Below are 26,757 nucleotides of genomic sequence, written 5' to 3' on the forward strand. Positions count from 1 at the left end.
TGATGCTTTATTAAGTTTTACTTGTGATATATAAAAAAATTAATTTTTAATATGAAAACAGAATGTATTACAAAAACTTAGGATTAACCCTGAAATAGTTATAGTAAGAAGCTAAATTAAGTGAGATGATAATTATGGTATCATTAGAGCCAAATGTTCTTTTCAAAAAATATAAAAACCAAGAAAAAATTCATTAAGACAAATAAATACTAAAAATGAAGAAAACAAGAGGACCTGTAATTTGAAACTTTTAAAGTGTGAGTTCATTCAATAAAAAATAATTCCAACAATTTGTTTTTTTTTACAAATCAAATTCTTTAATATGCAATCACAATTTTTTAAAGAAAATATCAAAAATACAGAAGATTCCCATGGATAAACTTTGAAGAGCTTGAAAACTGTATACCACAGTGCTACAACATTAAATTGATATACAAACATTGCTTGTACAAACTGTTGTTCTTGAGAAAAATGTACCAAATCTAATATGTGAAAGATGGAACTCAGACAAAAAAATTAATACACTTACGCGTTTCAGAAAAAAAAATCATGTTTTTTTAAGGTTATGTAGCTTGTGGTAAAGATAATAACAGTTATGAAATGCCTCTTCAACAGAATACATTTTTTTGAAAATCAGCAAAAATGAGACAAACCAGGAACAACCACTACTAATTTCACTAGTACAATAAAATTACAATGATCAAGACTGGATATTAACCAGGGTTGACTACAACGAACTTACATTGGTAGGCTGGAAATATTCAAGACATGTTCAATATTGTAAATGTTACATTCCTGTTTGTTGTATGGTTTATATACAAAGTTTGTGTTTTTTCTGTATCCAATTTTTTATACTTTTTCTAAAAAAAATTATGTAAATGTTACATATTAATCTGCAGTGTAGCATTTTTTTATAGTTTTAATGTTCAGGCACAATAACAAACATCTGGTTGTTTGCTCTTTAAAAAAGAGCCAGTGCAATACTGAATTCGTGTATTATTCAGATTCAGGTGAAGAAAGTTTCAATTAGTTTAATTTATTGTCTTACCAAAAACATTAGTATTTCTGATTTAAGTTTTGTCTATAATATGTGATTTTGTATTACAAATTATAAAGATATATTAAATAATTACACGTACTGAAATGATTCAGGTATATTTTAAAACTAATAATGCCTAGACGATGCCCATGGCCACTGTTCTACTACTGGGTTCTAATTAATAATATATCCTGCTTGGCAATCCATGCACATAATATGAAAACAAGTAGGGATGCAACTGCTAACAACCCCCAACTTACGACTAAATCTCTTGAGATGTCTAGAATATCATATGAATCAATTAAAAATAAATGTTATGTAAAAAGATAATGAATATATTTTAATTTTGTTGCAGGTAACAGGTGAAACATGTACCGGCTATGACGGTCAAAAAGGAAGGTGTTTACAGTTAGAGAATTGTGTACTTCAAGCATTAAAAGAAAATTATATTAAATACAAAGCCTACTACTGCATAACACCACAAAGGTAAATCCAATTATTATAAGAAACACATTTTAAACAAAGTCCATCTTACATTTAGAGAAAATTTATTCTTAAGATCAAAATTATCACAGTGATCCAGACCAGTCCATCCAGCTGCTGACATATTAACATATAATAATTAATTAATAAAAATATAAAATACCTTCCAATTGTGATGTTAAAGCAGAAATGCAGTTCTTTATAATAAAAAGAAATTTTTTTATGGAAATTCAGAGGCAAATTTCTAAGATCTAAGGGCCAAACAAGACATTAAAGTTAGACAATGTCATTATTTTCAAGAACAAAAACAAATATTCCTATTTTGATATAAAACTTACAACCACCAATCCTAAAACTCTAATAGTACGATACCTATCAGAAATAATAGGTGTTATACAGATAAAAAAGTGAACTGACCCAGCATTTATATCGAAGGATCAAGTGAAAGTACACAAAAACTTGATCAGAGCAGGATTACAAACTACAAAATTATTGGAAAAAAAGAAGTTGGTTTTTGGTCTATTATTATAAGAAAAAAAAAAATATATATATATATATGAACTATTGAGAGATAAGGGAAGATAACAAATAAATAAAATAAAATCAGCACAGAATGAATTAATAACTTTGAGAGCAGTAATCTACAAATGTTTGAACCCAACAATTCAACAGCACCTTCCAAAACCCTACCTACTGCTCTGAGCTAACATCAAGCAGTTAAGATATTTTGCTACATTTTAAACAATACCTGATACCCTTAAGATTTTCGAAAATTGTGGACTGAAAAAACTGTGTTAATAGATGGTTGAAGTTAATGGCAGACACTTTCAAATATGAAATAAAAAACTATAAAAATGGTTTGAAAAATGTGTTGTAATCATGTTAAAATATATTATAACATAACACATGTAAATATATTTGTTGATCTTGTTTTATTGTAATAAGATGTATTTTAAAATACATTAATATTACTTTAAAAAATTCATTATTAAAAAAAATTTAGTTCTTTTTTTATAAAATAACAGAAAGAGAAACTACTACAACAGATAATTTAAGTTTAAAAATATAATTCATTGGTAAATTTGGAAACTGTCAGTACCATAACATAAGATATTATACAGAACACTCCGTATTTAAAAAAAAAAATAATAAACTATTTGAACAAGATCATTTTCTCTTAGTCATAAAATGTTACAAAAAACCCACATTGGAATCAATGATTTCTAAATTATTTTTTGATAATATACTAGAATATTTTCTGTTAATAAATTGAAATTATCTATTATGAAATAAATATTTTGTAAGAAAAGTAAAACAAAAATACCTGTGATATTTTGGGATGAAAATTATACAAACAATTAAAATTTTTTCTTAATTAAAATGATTTGGTTTGTCATTAAAGATAAAGGAAAATTTACTTCAATTTATATGTTTTAAAAACTAATAATACTTTCTGTCACCTTCAATGGTTGTTTCAGGGAAGTTGTTTTCTTGAATTATGAAAACATCTATTTAATATGTGAACAAAATTTTATATAAGATTTAAATCATGTCATTTTATTTTGTATTCAGAGCTACCTGTATCACTGTCTCACGCAAAAAACCAAATTCAGAGAATATGCAGCTCAGAAAATTGACGTAATTTTGTGTTTGTTTTCATGTCCTCCACTTTATTTATTTATTGTTAATTATAGTATTTAAATTAGTACCAAATAGACTAATAATTAAAAAAATAAAACAACTACCTGTAATAATCTTACATTAATTATTGTAGAACATTAGGTGTAACTAAACAGTTAACAATTGTTAAAAGTTAACAGAGATGTTCAAAGCGTCCATCATTAGAAATTACACAAGTCTCCAGTCTTTTTCTGAGAGATTGTCTTAACCGTTCAAAAATTCCAGGAGTATTTCTAATGTCTTGAAATTCGTTTTGGATCCTTTGTTGAAGATCCTTAATGTAAAGTTGAATAAACAATAATATGTTTCAAATGGCCCCGCAGATAGAAGTCAAGAGGGTTTATGTCAGGTGATCGGGCAGGCCAGGGCACTGGCCCTCAGCAGCCTATCTATTTTTCATGGAAAGTTTCATGCAGGAAATCAGATACCAACTGACTGAAATTTGCTGGAGCTCCATCATGGTGAAACCACATATTTCCTCTTAAATGTAGAGGTAGGTCTTCCAAAAAATGTGGAAAATTTTTGGTTAAATGAACAAGACAATTTTCTCCGCTTAAACAATTTGTTAGTATGACAGGACCTAAAAGATAGTTATTAAAAATACATGCCCATATGTTCAGGGGAAATATTTGTTGGCTACTTTGGAAGGTACCATGAGGATTTTTGTTACTCCAAATACACTGGATGTGATAGTTTTGAACACCATTCCTGTTAAAGGAAGCTTCATTTTTACACTGTTAACATGATCAACAGTAATAGTTACTGTGTAAAATTATTCAAAAGTAAAAAATTAATATCGATTGTTTTATTATTATTTAATATTACATCTTATTGTGAGAAAATTGTTACTTAATTTGATACTGATTTACAATACTAGAATTAACAATAAATAAAAACAATTAATATTCAATCGAATTGAAAGTAAAGTGGAGGACATGAAAACAGACACAGAATTACAATATCAATTTTCTGCCATAACTTGACTATTTGTTAACCAATTTTAAAAAATAAAATGTTATTTTATTTAAAATAAAAGGCTTAATATTTTAGCAACTAACATAAATTTTGATAAAACTATATTTATGGAGATATAAGGGATTGAAAAAAAAACATGGCCGCCATTTTATAATTTGCTAAGGTATTTAATTACTGATTTTTTCTAATTTTAAAACTTTATTATCAAGACACAAATATTAATATGATTCATCAAACTGAACTTGAGATAGAAATTTTTATATAAAAATAACAAAACACCGGACAGGGGGAAAACGAAGGAGAAATCACAATTTTTCCCCAAGGATATTTTTTGTTTAGTTTTACAAGTAGAACTGAAAAAGTACATTCAGCCCACCATTATAAAACACTCTGTATAATATTTATCATCATATATGTAATCAAATACATAAAATACGAGGGCTATTCAGAAAGTAAGTAACGTTTCCACCTGACGCCGCCAGGCTCACGCCAATCGCGTATATATTGGTGTGCTCGTGCTCGGCACTTCAGTCAGCGTCCAACCGTGACAACGGGAACATCTCCGCACTGCCTGTTTTTTTTTTTATATACAAATTTGAAATGTATGCTGCAATCGAAAATCCCGCCAGTTGTGAGGTGCGGTCTGTGATATAATAGAAATTCATCGGGAACTGTGTGAAGTGTATGGGAACAACGTAATGAGTGAAAGTTCTGTCAAGAAGTGGTGCATTCAGTTTAAAAATGGCCGAACAAACGTTCACGATAAAGAGAAGAGTGAACGTCCGAGCATTGTGACTGACGATCTGGTCTCCAAAGTTGACAAAAATATTCGTGAAAACCGCCGTTTCACAATAACTGAGCTTTCTCTATGTTTCCCACAAGTTTCACGGATTTTATTGTTTGAAATTGTTTCACAGAAGCTAGGCTACCACAAATTTTGTTGAAGATGGGTGCGTCACCGAGTGGTTGAGATCACAGGCGGCAGAATTCTATGACACAGGAATTTCAAAGCTTGTCCACCGCTATGATAAGTGCCTGAATTTGTATGGTGATTATGTTGAAAAGTCGTATTTTAGTCCCTCATTCACATGTACATAATAAAAAGTTTTTCTTGAACTTGGTTTTATAAAATTCCAAAACGTTCCTTACTTTCTGAATAGCCCTCGTATATAATTATTTATCATCATATTAAACCATTTATATATATATATATATATATAATTGTTTCCAATAATTAAAATGACTTTTTTCTTTAATTTTTAGCACCGTCGGTGTATGCTGTCCGAGTACAGTTGCTATACCAGATGTTTATGATGAAAGAACATTTTCATCGCAAGGTACCTCCGGAGGGAGAAGGAGATCATCTAGAAGTATACAACAAAAAAGCCATCATCGTCGATTATCAAGAAGCATTGCTGATGAAGCAAACAGTAAGATATACACTGAGAAATTGAACAGTAATAAATGTATATATACTCATAAAATAACATTAAGAATAAAATCGTTCTAACCAAGTTACTAAGCGCTAACACAATTCTCTAACGATGTTAGAGTTACCACAGCAATGATATTTTTCAACCAGCATTTTTATCTAATTAGTGATTAAAATGAAGAACAACTCCTGTGCAGTTACCATTTAAAATATACAATTTAGTTTCTATCTCTGCCAAAAAAGAAGGCTTCTACACGCCCTTTAGCCATGTAAAATATGTAACCCCAAGGGTTATAACAGTTACAAATTTAAAAAATGTATGAATATAAAATTAAAATTTTATTTGGAATTAGTCAGATCTTAAATGATATACTTTATATTATGTCCATATATATAGACATACACAAAATTGAAAGATCTTATATGAAAAATAATGTAACCTGTAAACTCCTTGTATTCATTATTTTTCTTCTTTTTATTCCAGAGGATGAAAAGTAGATTGGTAGTATTCTATGTTTTTCTGGTCAGTAACAGTAAATTTTCCTACTCCTCATTCTTGAATAATTTTTTGATTCTCTACTATTTTACAAATGACAAAAAACTGTAGTTTTAAATGACAATAACTAGTATGTAACATTTAAACTGCTGAGCTAGGAAAGACAACCATTTCTGAAATAACACACACACACACACACACACTTGAATGAAGTAGAATAAGAAAGAAATTATATAAAAGAGGTCAATGCTCGTTTCAGAAAAGAATATGCTAAAGGCCTATAAATACATATTTTATTTATTTCTGATTGATCCACATTAATATATGCATCATATCAAGAATGGGTAGTTATGTCACACACAGATAAAAAAAGAAAGGCATTTTCCTGGATGAATCAAAGAAACCCTAGTAAAATCCTGGTCAGAGCAGCATCTCAAAATACGTAATTAATTACAAAATAAAAATGGCTGTTATTAAAAGTCAATATTAATTATTTGAAATATAAAAACATAAAATAATGTTAAGATAAAAATGTAAAGATACAAAATATAAAAATAAATTACAATTTAAAAATTATTTGAGCACATATTTATGTATAAATTGAACCGGATACAGAAAAATTAACATTTATTGTTTAAATTTTTTAATTGGTGTTATTTAAAAATTCATCTATGGAATAATACTGTCTGTAAAAGAAAAATTTTTAATAGTGTTCTAAATGAATTAAGAAAAGATTTTTTTTAAATGGTTCAGTAAATTATTGATAATGGCAATGGAAGCATAAGACCTTTTCCTACAAGCCAAAGTACTGTGTTAAGAGTTACACAAAAACCATTGATAGAAATGGATATTGTTATTTTTTTAAGAATAGCCATTTCTTTAAAGCACATTCATAAATATAAACAAAAGTATAAGTTCATGTTTTTAATTTATTTCAGTTTATTTTGTGATCCTATTTCAATTCATATTTGTTGATGTAATATTACTTTACCACACAGAAATTAACATTTTCTCTTTTGTTTGCACTGATAATGATAAAACAGTAATCAGATAAGAGTGGTTCTACTTTACTTGAATTAAATGAAATAATTTTTATTGCTATTAATTAATTAGGTTTAGGCCTCTTCTGGAGCAAGAAAAGTTAAAAAAAAACAAAGCATTCAGTAATAATAGTTGAAACTAAACAAGAGATGTATTTTCATTAAAAAAATTAGAGCTACTATAATAATTAGTTTTATTAATTCTTTTTTTTTTTTATTACATGATTTTTCTTTTATAAACAGAAAATCTGTTTGAAACAAATATATATTATACATATGATCAATAACTATGATGAATAGGTAGTAAGTACTTTAAGAAAGATATTCTATTTAGAAAATCTTTTCATTGACCTTTTAGCGTCTTCATTAGCAAGAATATTGTGCCTTCATTATATCTGACGTTGCTATAGAGTGAAATTTCAACAAGAAAACTTTTCAGAATACAATGCACATGTATGACATTAGTATTGAAATAAAAAAATATGTTAAAAGTGTTAAAAATACATTAAACAAAATATGAAAATATTCTTACTCTTTCAACAAATACTGAATGACTTCCAACTCAATGCCAATAAATAATTTGGCAAATTGCATCCTACCAGCAGAGTATAATTATTATTAAAAATCAATTTTTGTTTCATTTAATTGTTTTTTCTGATAAATAATAAAACCATTGTTTTAGGTCCCTAATTTTAATACATATTTAAAATCTTAATTTGAATAATTTAATTGCCGAAAACGATTTAAATTTGCTGATCTCTGAGTGGTCTTGGCCTTTTCATCAAAGGTCCTGCATTTGAATTCCAGTCAGGTATGGTATTTTTCATATGCTACAAAATTTACATTTCATATCCCATGCACAATCTTCCAGCTTATATGGTGAATTAACATAAAAAAAAAAACAAATAAAATGTATATTTCCTAACCCAGATTTTACATGTTGATTAATTACAAAATTTCTTTTTTTTGCTGCTTTATATTATGATATTTTCTCAAGAGCAAGTTAAGTTTCTAACACTTGCTTATTTTAAATAATTGAAAGAATGGCCTTATTTTTTTAATGTGATAAGAGTAATTAAAATTCTGTTTACTGCGTTCCTGAAATGTTTTTTTCCATTTCTATATGTCTTACAATTTTTCCCTCCACTATCTTTTTTACAAACTCAGTACTGTGCAAATTAATCCAAGCACAGATGTTATTTAATAAAAAGTAATTTTATTTAGGAAAAAATAATTAATTAATTTGTCCTCCTTTATTCTTAATCACTTCACATACATGATTTTCAACAAGTGTACTACACATTATTTTGATCTCTTCATCATAAAACCATAATGATATATTGCTTTAATGATGTTAGTTTTTATGGTACAATTGATTTTTGAGAGTGGGTTTTTTTATTATTGCCCAAAGATTTTCAATTGGTTTAAGTCTGGAGGAGTTGCCTGGCCATGGAGCAGTTTAATGTTTTGTTCTTCAAAAACTTTTTCCACTTTTTTGGTAGTATGGCATGGTACCATACTGCCATATTGTTGTTGAAACACTCTGTTGCCTAGGAATTTGTTTTGAAGTTGTGTCACAATCCTCTTCTTCAGAATCTTGATACACCGATCAATTTTAACATACCATCCACTGGAAGTGATGAAAAAATACCTTCAAATGTGAAACAACCCCAAAACATATTTTATGGGAATGTTTAACTAATAGTGGATATGAGCAGATGATGTATTTTCATCTGATGCTTTTCTAATGCATGGAACATAAAAATGTGATTCATAAAAATGCACCTGAACATAAAAATGTTATTCATTGGAAATCATAACATTTTCCCAGTCTTCTTTTGTCCAGTATGTGTTTTGGTCCTCAAGAGCCTTTTTTGTACATTGTTGGTGTTAAAAGCAGCTTTTTAGCTGGCCAACAAGCTTTCCACCAGGCTGCAAGAAGTCTGTGTATAACAGTTGACACGTGTAAATTTGTTCCACTGGCTGCTAATTCTCAATTTAACTCTGCAGCAGATAATTTTGGATCAAATTTACTTTTTCTCATAAATAACCAATCCTATGTAGGAGTAGTTTTTTTATTTATGGCCACATTTCCCTTTCCTTTAAGGTGAAACGGAACCAGTTTCTTTAAACTGTTTTAAAATAGCATTCACTGTCCCTATTCCAACACCACAATACCACATTCAGAAGCTATTTGTCATTGTTCATACTGGTATGCTCAGAAAGAGAAACAATTTTCGAACGCTTTCTTGGAGTTATGTCCATTATTATATACTCAAGACACACTGAACAAATAATACAAAATTATTATTTTGTAATAAAAAATAGAATAAACTTTCACAAGACACTATTTATAACATGAAAATTGCTAACTAACCAAAGAACAATAACCTCACATTTAACAGAAAACTTAAAGAATGGGTGTAGTCAAGCAGTATAGCCACAGCATAGAAATAAACAAGAATTCCCTTAGTTTATATTAATTTGCATGCTACTGTAGTAATTTATTATAAATATTGGAATTAGAGTTATTAATTATTTTAACTATTTTATTTTATTAAAAAAGCAAAAAGTGTTAATTTTAATACATGCTTTTTGTTTTTAACTTAAAAAAAACTGCAAACCAGTAAATGATAGAAAAATGCTCACTTGTTGATTAAAGAGAAAAAATTTAATCTAAAAATATATATTTCAAACACAATTCCCATAAAAAGGGTTACTTTTAAAACCTAAAGAGATAGTTTGTTCAACAGCAAATCTCTTTAGTAATAAATCAAAATGAGATTATTCATTTCATTTTAAATGCGAGATAACATGCTATACTTTTACAAAAGAATTAAACAGAAACTGTAGTGCGTCCATAGAATTAAAGATACTCATCTCATCAGTAAGAAGTCACAAAAATTGGACTCATGGCTCATTTTAAAGCTAACATTAATAAATATAAATTAATAGTATTAATAAATATCAAATACCTGTAATAAAAACAACCAAGCCTCTTTACAACTATTAATAAAGAAAAAATCTAAATTATTATTAAATTTTCTCTAATTAGCCTTTCAGAATATGAAGTTCTGAAACTTATGCAATGTATGAGGAAAATGTTTTCTTCAAAGTAGATACTCTGTTTATTTTATGCTTGCTTGTATATTAATATGGAAGTAAGGAAAAAATGGATATAGTTTATGAAAAGCCATGTAAAAAATTTCCCCAATCATTGTACGAAGTAAAGGAAAAATTTTAAAAAATTCGGTTTTCAGATTTCAATGGAAATATCCATTTTGACTAGTTTCAGCGTGACGTCTGTACGTATGTATGTATCTTGCATAACTCAAAAACAATTACCATAGAATGTTGAAATTTTGGATTTAGGACTGTTGTAACATCTAGGTATGTATCTCCCCTTTTGATTGCAATCAATTGGACCAGAAGTGTCCAAAAAAAGGACAAAATTCAAAACATTTGGAATTTGGGCTTTTTATTAACTGTACTAATAAGCCCTCATTGAGAGCTTTTCAACGATATATCTTAAGTGGTCCTTATTTTCATTGGTTCCAGAGTTATAGGCAAATAACATTTTAATTAATGTGGTATTTGGTTCTTACAAGAAGGCAAATTCGAAGGTTCGAATCCGACTACAACATCTCTTTTTTTTTAACTTTTTTTTTTTAATCTAATTATATTGATTTATTAATCTCAGATTCCTCCTCTATGAATCATGAGACCTTGCCGTTGGTGAGGGGGCTTGAGTGTTCAGGGATACAGAGTAGCTGGACCGAAGGTGCAACCATATCGGAGAGGTATCTGTTGAGAGCCAGACTAAGGAATGATTCCTGAAAGAGGGCAGCAGCTCTTTCAGTAGTTGTTAGGGGCGTGAGTCACAATGACTTAAACGGCCGTATCAACATCACTCAGTTCTCTGAGTACTGCGCAGCTGAAAGCAATGGAAAACTACAGCTGCTTTTTTTCCAAGAAAATGTGGCTCTCTGCATTTTCACATAGCAATAATGGAGGCGCCTTCCTTGGTAAAATATTCCGGAGGTAAAATAGTCCCCCGTTCGGATCTCCGGGTGGGGACTACTAAGGAAGGGGTCACCAGAAAATTAAAAAATAACATTCTACGAGTCGGAGCGTGGAATGTTAGAAGCTTAAAAAAGGTTGGTAGGCTAGAAAATTTAAAAAGGGAAATGGATAGGGTGAATGTGGATATAGTAGGAATTAGTGAGGTTCGGTGGGAAGAGGAAGGCGACTTTTGGTCGGGTGATTTTAGAGTAATTAATTCAACGTCAAATAATGGGCAGGCAGGAGTAGGTTTCGTGATGAACAAGAAGATAGGGAGGAGAGTGGAGTATTTCAAAACGCATAGCGATAGAATCATTGTAATAAGGATAAAATCAAAACCTAAACCGACAACGATTGTTAACGTTTATATGCCTACAAGCGCCCATGATGATGATGAGGTAGAGTGTGTATACGAAGAGATTGATGAAGCAATTAAACACGTAAAAGGAGATGAAAATTTAATAATAGTTGGAGATTGGAATGCAAGCATTGGAAAAGGCAAGGAAGGAAATATAGTGGGTGAATACGGGCTGGGCAAAAGGAATGAAAGAGGGGACCGACTTATAGAGTTTTGCACGAAGTATAATTTAGTAATTGCCAACACCCAATTTAAAAATCATAATAGAAGAATATACACTTGGAAAAAGCCAGGCGATACTGCAAGGTATCAGATAGATTATATCATGGTTAAGCAAAGATTTAGAAATCAACTCGTTGACTGCAAAACTTACCCTGGAGCAGACATTGATAGCGACCATAATTTGGTGATAATGAAATGTAGATTGGGGTTTAAAAACCTGAAGAAAACGTGTCAGATGAATCGGTGGAATTTAGAGAAGCTTGAGGAAGAGGGGGTAAAGAAGATTTTTGAGGAGGACATCGCAAGAGGTCTGAGAAAAAAAGATAAGGTAGAAAATGTAGAAGAAGAATGGGAGAATGTTAAAAAGGAAATTCTTAAATCAGCAGAAGCAAACTTAGGCGGAATAAAGAGAACTGGTAGAAAACCTTGGGTTTCAGACAATATATTGCAGCTGATGGATGAACGTAGAAAATATAAGAATGCTAATGATGAAGAAAGTAAAAGGAACTATCGGCAATTAAGAAATGCTATAAACAGGAAGTGCAAACTGGTGAAAGAAGAGTGGATTAAAGAAAAGTGTTCAGAAGTGGAAAGAGAAATGAACATTGGTAAAATAGACGGAGCATACAGGAAAGTTAAGGAAAATTTTGGGGTACATAAATTAAAATGTAATAATGTGTTAAACAAAGATGGTACACCAATATATAATACGAAAGGTAAAGTCGATAGATGGGTGGAATATATTGAAGAGTTATACGGAGGAAATGAATTAGAAAATGGTGTTATAGAGGAAGAAGAGGAAGTTGAGGAGGATGAAATGGGAGAAACAATACTGAGATCTGAATTTAAGAGAGCATTAAAAGATTTAAATGGCAGAAAGGCTCCTGGAATAGACGGAATACCTGTAGAATTACTGCGCAGTGCAGGTGAGGAAGCGATTGATAGATTATACAAACTGGTGTGTAATATTTATGAAAAAGGGGAATTTCCATCAGACTTCAAAAAAAGTGTTATAGTTATGATACCAAAGAAAGCAGGGGCAGATAAATGTAAAGAATATAGAACAATTAGTTTAACTAGTCATGCATCAAAAATCTTAACTAGAATTTTATACAGAAGAATTGAGAGGAGAGTGGAAGAAGTGTTAGGAGAAGACCAATTTGGTTTCAGAAAAAGTATAGGGACAAGGGAAGCAATTTTAGGCCTCAGATTAATAGTAGAAGGAAGATTAAAGAAAAACAAACCAACATACTTGGCGTTTATAGACCTAGAAAAGGCTTTCGATAACGTAGATTGGAATATAATGTTCAGCGTTTTAAAAAAATTAGGGTTCAAATACAGAGATAGAAGAACAATTGCTAACATGTACAGGAACCAAACAGCAACAATAACAATTGAAGAACATAAGAAAGAAGACGTAATAAGAAAGGGAGTCCGACAAGGATGTTCCCTATCTCCGTTACTTTTTAATCTTTACATGGAACTAGCAGTTAATGATGTGAAAGAACAATTTAGATTCGGAGTAACAGTACAAGGCGAAAAGATAAAGATGCTACGGTTTGCTGATGATATAGTAATTCTAGCCGAGAGTAAAAAGGATTTAGAAGAAACAATGAACGGCATAGATGAAGTCCTACGCAAGAACTATCGCATGAAAATAAACAAGAACAAAACAAAAGTAATGAAATGTAGTAGAAATAACAAAGATGGACCACTGAATGTGAAAATAGGAGGAGAAAAGATTATGGAGGTAGAAGAATTTTGTTATTTGGGAAGTAAAATTACTAAAGATGGACGAAGCAGGAGCGATATAAAATGCCGAATAGCACAAGCTAAACGAGCCTTCAGTTAGAAATATAATTTGTTTACATCAAAAATTAATTTAAATGTCAGGAAAAGATTTTTGAAAGTATGTTTGGAGTGTCGCTTTATATGGAAGTGAAACTTGGACAATCGGAATATCTGAGAAGAAAAGAATAGAAGCTTTTGAAATGTGGTGCTATAGGAGAATGTTAAAAATCAGATGGGTGGATAAAGTGACAAATGAAGAGGTATTGCGGCAAATAGATGAAGAAAGAAGCATTTGGAAAAATATAGTTAAAAGAAGAGACAGACTTATAGGCCACATACTAAGGCATCCTGGAATAGTCGCTTTAATATTGGAAGGACAGGTAGAAGGGAAAAATTGTGTAGGCAGGCCACGTTTGGAGTATGTAAAACAAATTGTTGGGGATGTAGGATGTAGAGGGTATACTGAAATGAAACGAATAGCACTAGATAGGGAATCTTGGAGAGCTGCATCAAACCAGTCAAATGACTGAAGACAAAAAAAAAAAAATTACAATAAATAAGAATTCAATCATAACAATAGAAAAAAAATATGAAAAAATATCAGAAGTTATTAATGAAATAAAATTCTATGTATATTTCATTTTAAAAAAATGTGTTTATGTAATTTAATAAGCATACAAGGAAGTCATGTGGTGTCCACATCAGATTATCTTATTATTAATAAAAGGATAAGAGTGTTAGAACCATTTTGCTGTATACCTCAGAATGGAAAGAAGTGCTTTAAACATTTTAATTACTGAAGGAAAGTTCTTCTTCATATGTCCTACAAGCTACATCGTATCAACCAATTTAAGTGGAAAATGTAATAAAAAATTAGGATAAATCTAGAAAGTTGTATGATTGTTTTTTATATAAGTTTTAGATATTTTATGATCAAGAAAAAACAAGTCTTTAAAATAAGTCATGAATTCATTTTATGTGATATCTCACTGGTGATACACGACTGACTCATTTCACACAATATAAAGGTATAATTTCAGTTTGACAATACCACAATCAAATCAACAGAATTATTATGCAGACTTTACAATGACTGAAGCATAACTTTACAGAAACAAAACTGTATTTTATGTAAAAATCTCTTATTTTATTTTTTTCTGTTACAGGTTGTGGCCGTAATGGCAGATTATTATCACAGGTGTCAAACAATAGAGCAATTGAAAATAAAGCATGGCCATGGGCTGTGTCAATTATTAATGCTGATACACAAGAACACCACTGTGGAGCAACATTAATTTCAAGATATCATATTTTATCAGCTGCACATTGCTTCTACTAGTAAGTAATCAATTATTAAATGAATAATTGCAAACATGAAGAAAAATAATGAGAAACTTACAATGATAAGACCGAAAATAACTCAATAACATTTTGAAATAAAATGACCCCCTGAATTATTAATTTTTATTATATTAGAAAAGATTAATAAGCCTGAATTCAACTGATATGCAAATCAGCCCTGAGCTTAGCTTATTATACAACCACCAGATGGGAAACAAGAGTCCTCAGACAGGTCTATTAAGTAGGCCTCCCCCTCACATCTCACAATTGTCAAGACATTGTATTTTATAGAGATACCACAACCACAAGATGGAGTGAGTAGCAAAAACAAATAGAAAATCATTGGGAAGGAAATTTTTAAGAAAAAAAAAGTTAACACAAGAATGACTATTTGAAGAGGAATCCAAATTGAGACAAATAACCCTTCCCAAAAAGAATATTTCTAATTTGTAAATAAAATGTATACACCTGATGTATAAAAATTATGAATTGGCTGTCATTTTACTTTTTTTTTGCAATCTTATGTTTCTATACAAAAAAAAGGATAAAAATGTCAATTATTTTAGAATTTATTTCTACATGAATTGTTTATTTATTCCAATTTAGCACAAAAAATTCTAAACTAGTCGGCAAAACTTGAAAAAGATTCTTGTTTCATTAATTACTAAATCATCAAAAACCGGGTTAATTACTAAAACCTGTCAGAAGTACAGCACATAGTTATAGCTGATGGCCAAGGGTTTTTCTTAGGGAAGTCTGACACTGTTCTAGTGCCTCTCACAAGTGCTCTATCTTTCTAGTAGTCATATTTACAGATGTACTGGGCTCTGGATTACTGCCTGGAAGGCTAAGAAGGATCCTTTTATGGTTTTTTCTTGCTTTTGAAATTAAATAATTACTTTCTCACATTCAACTCTTTTCTTATCATTGATTCCTTCTCTCTCAAATGTACTGCTAGTTTAAGGCAGCTGCTCGCTAAATCCTTGTTAAGAATAGGGGAGACCAACATAATTACTTTACCCATTCTATTTGTGGATTTCACTACATGTAGCTTTGCCAATGGATTTTGTTTCCAACACAGCAGCTGTACAATTGTTCTGCCTATGGCTGAATCCCTTTCCAAGTAAAGGAGGGCTTCTTTCACAAAAACATTCATTTCATTTCATTACACAATGACTATTTCAATTCAGACAATCTTGAACATTACCAATCACAAAAAAAATTCAGTTAAATACCATTAAAAATATGATACACACAAATTTTGTTTGATAGATTTCAAAATTAATTAACATGAAACATTTCCAGAACCCTAGGGATCTCAGATCTCCACATAGAATTAATTCAATATAAAATTAATTTCCAATGCTTTTAGTTTTTCAAAAACTAAAAGTCAAGTGAAAAAGCTGATGAATTTTTTTCCATAGATCTACATACCTTTCATTAACCAATTCAAAGAAAATCAAGTAAATCTGTTGGCTTCTCTAAATGCTTTGTTTTTGGTAACAAACAATAACCAAAAGTAATAATTTAAACAAAATTCAAAAAATTATACAGACATTGATATGAAAAACACTGCAGTAATAAATGAAAAAAGTTCTATCAACTTACTGAAACACCACAGACCATAAAATATTGCCAACATTCTAATTATCAAACAAACAGCAATAAAATACTAGTCCCTAAAAATCCTCTTTCCATCGATACACAAAAAAAAAAACTGAAATCATTCTTAAAACTTAAGATATGCTACTTGAAATAATACTTGATTGTATAATCCCAACAAAAATAAATAAACCTCTAACATTTATACATATGTAATATTTCATTAAATCTAAATCTTTTTTACAGTGGCGGAGCGTACGTATTAAAAGACAGAGTAAGAGCTAGACTGGGCGAATATGATTTCCTGAAAAAAGATGATGCAGGATCTAATGATTATGAAATAGCTAACATTATTGTACATGAAGATTACGACGAGCCTACACATGAAAACGATGTGGCCATTATTGTTTTAGCACGTCCAGCACGTTACAATATATATGTGCAACCTGCCTGTATGCCAACTCCAGGTGAAGAGTATGATAACAGAACAGCAGTTGTTGTAGGTAAGCCAAACGTACATAACTGTACATAAATATTAAATATATTTAAGGTTTAATTTTCAACTCAATATAAAAATGGTGACTAAAAACCAAATCTTTAAGTATTAAAGAAAATAATATTAAATAAACATAAGAATAAATATTTATCTTTTATTTCTACAGTTGTTTTTTATAATACTGCAATTTGATTTGGCCAGACACTGGAGTAATATTTTAAGTAATTTTATCAAACAAAACACCACATCTAAGACAAAAAAAAACAAAAACAAAACTATAAAATTATGATTACAGTTTTCACAGCTGTGATTGAAAGTGATTGAAACACCTTATGTTAGTAAATATTGCAAGGTGAGATAAGACCCACACGAAAAGTTTAGTTTAAGCAAATAATTAAGCGTGTAAGTTTAATAAAGATTTAATTAGCACAAAAAGACTTATAAATTCATCGTATACAAGTTTAGTGTATAAAGTCTGTATCATAATGTTTAAGCTAGATTTGTTTAAGTACAAGTAATACTATGTTTAAACAAATCTGTGCTGAGCCATTGTCGTTAGTCGACTCATAATGAGAGGGTCTCCCCACCACTTAATACATAAGACATTAAAAATTACATTATTACATTTTATTAAATTACATTTATTAAAATTACATTTTATTTTATTAATTACATTTTGGCATTCAAAACGTTAACACCTTACTAAAATATTGTCTCTAAAAGCAACTGGTATTTAGGAGAAGATAAATTAATTTTGATACCAACAACTGATTTATATTACAACTTAATCAGATAACCACTACCTAGTCAACTGTTATAGCGAACAGCGTATAGGTATGTCATTGCGTGTGAGAGAGATAGTCTGATAGGATGGGTGAAACAGTTATAGTTATTCCTTTATGAAAACATCTCGTATGGCTCCGTACACTTACATAGTATGCAGTACATTGTTATGCATGGGGGATAGTTAATAGCGTGGTAACCCAGCTGTCAGCCTACGTGCACAGCAATAGGCCGCCTGCTACACCATTTATTAACCCACAATGGGTTGTGGAAAATTATGATATGAGATCACGCAGAGAGGTTTCCTTCAAGTTAGCAAGACAAGTCTAAAATAAATTTATTTGGATTTTACCAACACAACATTTATTTATTTAGTTTTTACTTTTGTTTTACTTTTCCAGCTATGTATAGCTATACCGTAGTCATATACTTGTATGAGAAAATATGATAATTAATTAAATTTTGCATGTCAGGCTTTTTTCAGATCTTGACATTTGATGTCCTTTCTAAAAAATAAACAACTTTAGTATTGAAATATTTCACTGTAGAAATTTATATATAGACATATATGTTGGCTTAGTTCTTTCTTGATGGCTATGAATTTGAAAAAAATACAAAAAAAAATTGCAGCCAATAAATCCATTTCAAAAGAAGTTACAGAAATCACTGATTGTGTAACATGCTTATAGTAAAGTCACTACTGGGTCAATCCATCAATCCGTTTGAAGTGTCCCAAAAAAACATAAGCTGGTGCTTGGCCAATTAAAAAAAAATTGAGACTTGTCTACTTGTTTCAGAATCTAAAAACAATTTTTTTTTTTAAGCATTTTACCTGTGGCAACCATTTTTTTGTTATGGTGCGCACACCTATTTTTGTAATTATAAGGGTTCATGGAAAAAATCATAACTAAAAAATTATTGGTCCTGGAAGATGAAACAAAAAGCAATTTAATCATATTTTCTCAAGGTAAAAGATTGGTTCAGTGGTTTATTTACCTATCTCTTTTCTTTCTATGAGAAAATTACCAATAAAGTTGAACATGAAAAATGGTGAAATTTCACTTTTGGTAATTTTTTTTAAGAGGCAAGGATGGCATACACAGTTTTAATTATTTTTTTAAATGGTGATATACTTACCCCTAAATTTTTATGAATCTTTGAAAACTAATTTTTTTTAAAATTCAAACTTTGGCTTCAAGTAACTCTCATGGAGCTTGTGATAAAAATCTCATATTTGCACAACTTTCAGTGTTTTTTACATGTTTATGGCAAATAAAAAAGTTTCTTGCGTATTGTACTAATAAAAAAGTTATAACCTCTCAAAAATCATGAAAAACCTTTTAAAATCATACCATTTTTACTCACTAAATAAGTGCTCCAAGGGGGATTTTTTTTTATTAGTAGAATACACAAGAAACTTTTTTATTCATAATAAACATCTACAAAAATACTGTAAATTGTGCAAATTTTAAATTTTTATCACCAGTCCCAACAGAGTTATTTGAAGCCAAAATTTGAATTTTTAAAAAAATTAGTTTTCAAAAGTTTATAAAATTTTAGGGGTAAGTATATCACCATTAATATTTTTTATGATAAAACTATTAACATATACCTACATATAAAAAAATAATTTAACTGTGCATGCCATCCTTGCCTCTTGAAAAAAATTACCATAATTGAAATTTCACAGTTTTTCATGTTCAACTTTATTCGTAATTTTCTCATAGAAAGAATAAAGATAGGTAAATAAATCACAGGACTAACCTTTTAGCTTGAGAAAATATGAATACATTGCTTTTTTCTTTCATCCTTCCAGGACCAATAGATGATTTTTTCCGTAAATCCTTACAATCACAAAAATAGGTGTGTGCACTGTAATAAAAACAGCCGCCACAGGTAAAATGCTTAAATAAAAAATTAAAAAAAAAAACAGTTTTAAGGTCCTGAGACATGTAGGAGGAGCAAGTGGGTAAGTTTTAATTTTTTCACTTGGTCAAGCAACCACCCTTGGGTCACTTCAAATGGACCCTGCTTCTAGTTTACATAAATGATGATACTAATTTATGTTAACAAGTTACAACAATCTACTTGTAATCTAGAAAAAATACAAACAATTTACTAGCATCAATTACTCTAGAAAAGCAAATAACTTTATAATTTATGATACTGGAGAATGGCCGAATTTTGTTAACACAATAATAATACAGATATCTAAAAAGGTTGGAAACAAAAAATGTGAAGAACATATAACTATCATCTTAATACCACATGCTGAGAGTTATGAACAGAAGGTTGATCACAGAAATGGAGGAGAATGCCGAGGAAGAACAGTTGGATTCAGAAAAAGAAAAGAAACAAGAAAAGTTGTAGGACTGACATAATGGTTGGAGAGAGATGTTTTGATGGAGAAAAAGGATTGAGCTTGTGTTTTATAGGTATGGAAAAGGCATTCGACAGAATAAAGTGGGAAAAGTTGTTTGACATTTTGAAAGAAAAAAGAGTTGATGAGAAAGATAGCAGACTGATCAGAGAATTGTATATGAAGCAAAAAGCAGCTGCGAAAAATGAGACTCTCAAAGAATGGTTAAAATTAGGCAGAGGAATAAGGCAAGGCTGCTGTTTATCATAAACACTGTTCACCCTTTATGTTGAGGAAATGTTGAAAGAAATATTGGATGGACAAAAAAGAGCAAGCATAGGACACAAAATTATAAATTGTGTCAGATTTGCTAACTGTAGCTAAAGACAATCAGAAATTACAAGGAATGATAAAAATATTGTAAGTAGGGATTAAGGAATAGGGATGAAGATAAATGTGAGGAAAACAAAAGTTACGAAGGTGAGTGAGAGGGAAGGTATGGATGTTGTTATGATGGTGAATGAGAGGGAAAGGAAAACTGAGGAAATAAAAATATACAGATAACTTGGGACAGTTCTAACTGAAGATTGGAGGAGTAAAGAAAAGATTAAGATGAGAATTGCAATGGCAAATGAAGACGTTTTAGAAAGAAAAACTTATACTGCAGCAACATGGTTCTGAACCTGAGGAAGAAATTGGTAAAACGCTATGTTTGGAGTATACTTTTGTAAAGTATTGAAACATGGATACTGGAGAAAAAGGAAAAAGATAAGATAGGCTTTTGAGATGTGAGTCTAGAGGAAGATGGAGAAGATAAAATGGGTGGGTAGAGTAAGTAACATAGATGTATTAAGAAGAATAAATGAAGACAGAACAACAATGGTGACAATCAGTTGTAAAGGAGTAATCAGGAGTATTGGGCATATAATTATGGGAAAAGGAATAATGAACACAGTTCTTGAAGGCTCTGTTGAAAGTGAAAAAAGAAGAGGAAGTAATAGACTGAAGTTAATAACCAACATAAGGGTAGTGAGGCTTATGATGAGATGAAAAGAAAAGCATGGAACAGAAACACATGAAGACAACAGGGATGCCAAGGACCTGCCAACAGGCAGAACATCATATGATGATGATGATTAACTTTTAATATATGAATAGAAAATCAATGTGGTCAACAAGCTAAAAAATTAAATTATTTATTATATTTTATTATTTGCTTGTTATTTCATCTGACAACTGTTTAACAATGAATTGTTTATAAACATAAATAATTTCAAAGAAAAATTTGAAATGGTTATTAATATACAGTGAATGCATTTTATCAAGTATCATGCACATTGCTGTAAGAGTATACTATTTTAGGGGAACAAGATATAATATTACAAATCATTAGAACTGTATCAATTGATGGAGAAGGTCAGTGTTCAAAAGTAAACAAAATAAACAAAAATAAGAAAACAGGGAAATTTTTCATTAAATTATTTAATGCTGATTAGATTTAAAGTACGTAAAGCATTTCAAATAGTACACTAATGTAGCCCTCACACAATTATCCTATGTCCAGGTGAGACAAATCAGTTTTTGCGATTTTCAGCAGTTCCAGAAATTCTAGAGTATCATCGTTTAAAAGCAAGGGGAATTGAAAATTATTTACAACCTTTTTTCTGTATGTAAAATAAATTATATTAAGCTCAAATTACTCATTAATGTAATAATTACAATGACAACATTTTAATATAATTTAAAATTGTAATTTCAGGATGGGGAATGATAGAATTTGCAGGACCATCAAGTTCAGTGTTGAGAGAAGTAACGGTACCAGTTTGGGAACATGCTTCTTGTGCAAACAATTATTTACAGACAATATTTACTACAAATGTATGTGCTGCTTCCTATGAAGGAGGAAAAGATTCATGCCAGGTAAGATACTTATGTAAAATATCTGCCATAACTGCATTTTTTTAAATTTATTTAAATAAAAACTAAAATACGAATCTAATCATAAACAATAAAATGTACCTCTTCATATCCTGTAGATTTCATCATACACAAAGATATTAGAGATAACAAATTTAATTAAGTAAGAATTTAAAATAAAGATAAATACTGACATCTAAACTTGACATAATGAAGTAGTTCCTATTAATACTTAAAATTTATAAAATCAGGTAAAATTTTCAATCCAATGAGAAACAGCATTTCGTTGAAAAGTATAAGAGAAATTATAAAATATTAATAAATAAGAAAAATTTACAAAAATGCCGTAATATTACACCCAAAAAATCACAACGAGCCATGGCTGTTGTGAAAAAATTTGACGACAGCAAGATCATGCTGGCAGTCCTTATAATTATCAAGGCATGGTTCATCGTGAACATGCTCCTCAAAGGCCAACTATGAGCTATCTATAACAAGTGACTGCAGCTTTGGGAAAATGGCGATTGGAAAATTCATCTTAAACAACTTTGGGACCAAACAACTTCAGCCTGCTTTTACTCACCAGACATGGCTCCCTGCAATTTTTGGCTGTTTCCTAAGCTTAAAATTCCAATTAAGGAAAAAAAATTGAAGGGAGAGAAGCTACCAAAATAAATGTGACAGGAGAGGAAATCTTCATTATTCGGGAAAAATAAATAAATCTAAGAAATTTAACCCTGATACAAAAGTACTAAAAAAAATTATTATTATGGTGCTCATTGAAAATGACTGAAAAATGCTTCAACAGGAGAAATATAGCTGGGATAAGCGTGTTATATCAGAAGGAACCTACTAAGGGAACAAGTCTGAACAACTCTTGAACTAAATAAGATATGTATTTATGTTTTTATGAGCCGGATACTACTTTTGATCACACTTTGTATGTATAATATAAAAAAATTGTATATATAAATATCTGGAATAGCATTAATTATGTTTTATTTTATTCCAGGGTGATTCAGGTGGACCTCTTGTTGTACAAAGGCAAGATGGCAGATGGGAAATAATTGGAATTGTGTCATGGGGTGTTCAGTGCGGTTTGAAAGGAAAACCTGGAATATATGCTCAAGTCAATAAATATTACGACTGGTTTAATGAAAGATTAAATTGATTACTCTAATTTCATTTTATTTATAATGTTATTAAATTTACTTTTATGTTTCGCAATTTTTTTTGTACATATTTACAAAAATTAATAAAATATACATTTTAATTACATATTTTTAGTACATGTAAATCCTGTCTTTTTCCTATCCTGAACTTTCAGAGAATTGTAGTTATATTCATTTATTTACTCACATCAGAAGCAAATAACAATCCAATATTCTAAATTTTTACAGAATATTGTAAAATTAAATAAATTCATATTATAACTACAGAGATCTCCGTCGATCAAAAATGCTTTATTTTCTAGTAACATAATTTTTAATCCACTTCAACAAATTAAAATTTTGACACAGGGAATGTGAAAGCGGAATGATGAAATCATCCAACAGGACACAAGAATCGATGAGTTGGTTTTCAGGTGGCCATCAACCACATAACCTTAACAATAAACTGGTTCTAAAGGTCTCGGCATCTTCAGTACAATGAAGGACGTAGCAGAATCAGATCTTCACCCACAGAACCAATAATGGGGAAGAAAGGACCAGTGATGAGGAAATGAAATGGGAATGAGAAAAAACAATGAAAGGGTAGGTTGAGGTAATATAATGTCATGCCCAGGTTCTTTAACTGAACTGTGCAGTTGAGAAAATTATAGCTTGTTTAAAATACAAGGTGATTAAATAATAAGACTGATACAATAACTCTCCCTTTTTTATATTATAATATGATAGGGTTTTCCCTTCAAATATAATGCACATTAACACTTTCAAATCAAGCCAGTCTTGTTTTCTACTGGGCAATGGAGTAAAACAGTTTCTGCCAGCAGTATTAATACATTGACCGTTTTCTTCTTTATTGCATCAACTAACTCAAAAATGTTCCTTTCATAGATTTCACAAATACAGTAAATGTTTCAATTTAGTAGTAATTTGTTTGTCAGCCAAAAACTGCTTTATAAGAGTATTATGCGAGCAGCACATTGTCCTGATGAAGAATGAAACCATTTTTCCTCAGTACTAGTTTTTTTTGACTCCTTCTCTCAGCTTTGTCAAAACTATCTTAGAATGCTGGTCACTAATGTACCTTCTGGACCATTATACTAAAATTACATTCTTAACATAAATAGTGACCATGGCTTTCAATTTAGATTCACTATGACAAGTTTTTGTCATTGTTAGTGATAATGGTATATTCCATTGCATTAACTATCATTTCATCTCAGGATCATGCTGGAAGATCCAGGCTGCAGTATAAGTGATGAATTTCTTTTAAAACACGTTGGGAGTTGGCATCAAGCTCTTTTAGAATGTCAATGCAAGTTTCTTTGTAGCATTCTTTTTTTTCTGGTTTGAGGACCTTAGGGACCATCTTGGCATAAATATTTTTTGTGCTGATATCTTCCAAAACTTTCCACACAGTATCTTTGTCAATGTTTAAGGCTTCAGTTATCTTTTGGACACACAAGTAGACAGTCTTCTCGAACAAGCTGGCTAATTTTTGCTACATTTTCTTAATTTTTTTAAGTGGAAAGTCGTCCAGGTCATTCTTCATCTTCGATTTTCTGACATCCTTCACTGAATTATATGTGCCGCTCAGACTCATGTGCATGAAACACAGAGTTTTCCTTGTAAACCTCAGCAAAATTTGAAATCATTCCACTGGAGTCTTGTTCAATTTTATTAAAAATTTCAAATTGATACATCACTCAACTTTTCAACTTAGCATCAATAAAGACCACAAGAGAAAACAACTGTATAAAATGATGCCTCACAACCAACTGAATGGTAGAGATCGATGTTTGTCATTGATGTTGAGACATATCCAAGACACATGCCAAAAAGCTCACAATCAATTCTTACTGCTTACTGTTTTCTCTAAGAAGTCAAAACACAGTCTTATTATGTAATAAGACACACACCTCACAAATTTTCTATTTTGTGGATGATTTTGCACAGTTACAAGTAGTGGGACTGAAATCTATAAATAGAGGCTTGTATGAGTAAAATCAAAAAAATATGTATAAATTAGAATTATTAAACAACTCTTTATATCTGACTATTTTCTACTGCAAAAATAGTGAAAAAAAAAGAAGGTATGTAATGTATTTAATGGATGTCTAATATAATTAATAGTAAAGATCTATCCTGATATTTCTTATAGAGCTTAAAATTTAATCCTTTAACCACAGATAATTGTAAATTAGTATATATATATATATATATATATGTGCCTAACCACATAATATAATATTTTTTCAGCCACTCTACAAAGTACAGAATTTAAAGAACATTCTTACATTTACTTTTTTTTGTTCATTATAGCGCTTTCAGGCATAAGACCATCTTTAGTAATGCTTTCTTGAAATTTTTTCTCTTTTACATTTATGGATTAAAAATAAAATATACTATATTAAAATTTATAAAACAAATATTTGCTCAACCAATAACTTTTTTTTAAATTTAAAACATTTTTTTAAACATGCTATCTTACGTTAAAACAGTACTGTACTGATTAATTGATTTATTAATATTCTTATCAATGTATTACCAACTTAAATAATATTTATAAGAATGTCCCCATCAAATTCTGTCTGCAGATTCATGAGGCTGAATTTACGTTTATATTTATATATATAAAATTTTTCTAAAATTTCTAACATTTTATTATTTATTTACATTCAATATTTACTTTATCAATTATTTCTAAATTATTTTCAGTCTGCTACGTTTAAGAAACCTATTTTGTTATTTTTAAATGATCTGAAATGTTCATTAAAAATATCTTTGAAGGACCTATTTGTTTTTTCCAATATGTATTTATTCACTATTATTGCATTTTATTTTACAAATATCAGAAGAAATGTATTTATTTTTTACTATTTTATTATTATAATATTTTAAATGTTTTATTATATCAGGTTTATATCAAAGGTTTATATTGATTATCAATATGCTTTAATCAAGTTTTCTATAATTTTATTTGTGTAGGAGTAATTTATATAAATATTCACATTGTTTTCATTTTCATTTATGGGTTTTAATATAGTAATGTTTATTTTATTAAAGTATTTGGAATTATATTTTTTATAGATAATATCGATCAATGAGGTAAGAGAGAGCTAAGATTTAAAACATGGAAATTGCTATATTTAAAATAAATTCATCTGCAAGTTTCATTAAAAGTGATAAATGTAAAGTATTTTACCAATCTTATATAGTCCTACATATCACAAAAACACAAAAGCAAGATATGGACTAACATGAAAATCCACACAAATTGAAATTTTAGTCTTTTACTTTAATTTTACACAAAATAAAAAAAAAAATTGTTTAGTAATTTACATATTTAACTCTTTATACAGTGGTAGTGCTCAATATAATAATTTAATCCCTAGGCTACATACCCCCTGACAGTAAAACAATAAAATGTTCATTTAATCATATATAATGTAACAAGACCGGTATAGGGAGCCAACGGATTCCTACCAATTATGAAAATAATGATTGGAAGAATC

At 29.8% G+C, this 26,757-nt stretch overlaps 1 protein-coding gene and 1 long non-coding RNA gene across 2 annotated transcripts in view; one reads left to right on the top strand and one right to left on the bottom strand.

The window, feature by feature from the left end:
• The window catches only part of LOC142325442 (venom protease-like), a 65,492-nt gene extending 42,138 nt beyond the window's left edge, over positions 1–23,354 (top strand). The window contains exons 3-8 of the mRNA XM_075367216.1: positions 1,395–1,525; positions 5,441–5,607; positions 14,745–14,916; positions 16,768–17,024; positions 21,919–22,079; positions 23,089–23,354. Of these exons, the coding sequence (XP_075223331.1) occupies positions 1,395–1,525; positions 5,441–5,607; positions 14,745–14,916; positions 16,768–17,024; positions 21,919–22,079; positions 23,089–23,247 (1,047 nt within the window). The 3' untranslated portion in view covers positions 23,248–23,354. The remainder of the gene's footprint in view (positions 1–1,394; positions 1,526–5,440; positions 5,608–14,744; positions 14,917–16,767; positions 17,025–21,918; positions 22,080–23,088) is intronic.
• Positions 1–26,757, bottom strand: part of LOC142325444 (uncharacterized) — a 110,892-nt gene that overhangs the window by 57,133 nt on the left and 27,002 nt on the right. The gene's annotated exons all lie outside the window — the stretch shown is intronic.

This window comes from Lycorma delicatula, chromosome 5, assembly GCF_047948215.1.
Source record: "Lycorma delicatula isolate Av1 chromosome 5, ASM4794821v1, whole genome shotgun sequence".
NCBI classification, from domain to species: Eukaryota; Metazoa; Arthropoda; class Insecta; order Hemiptera; family Fulgoridae; genus Lycorma; species Lycorma delicatula.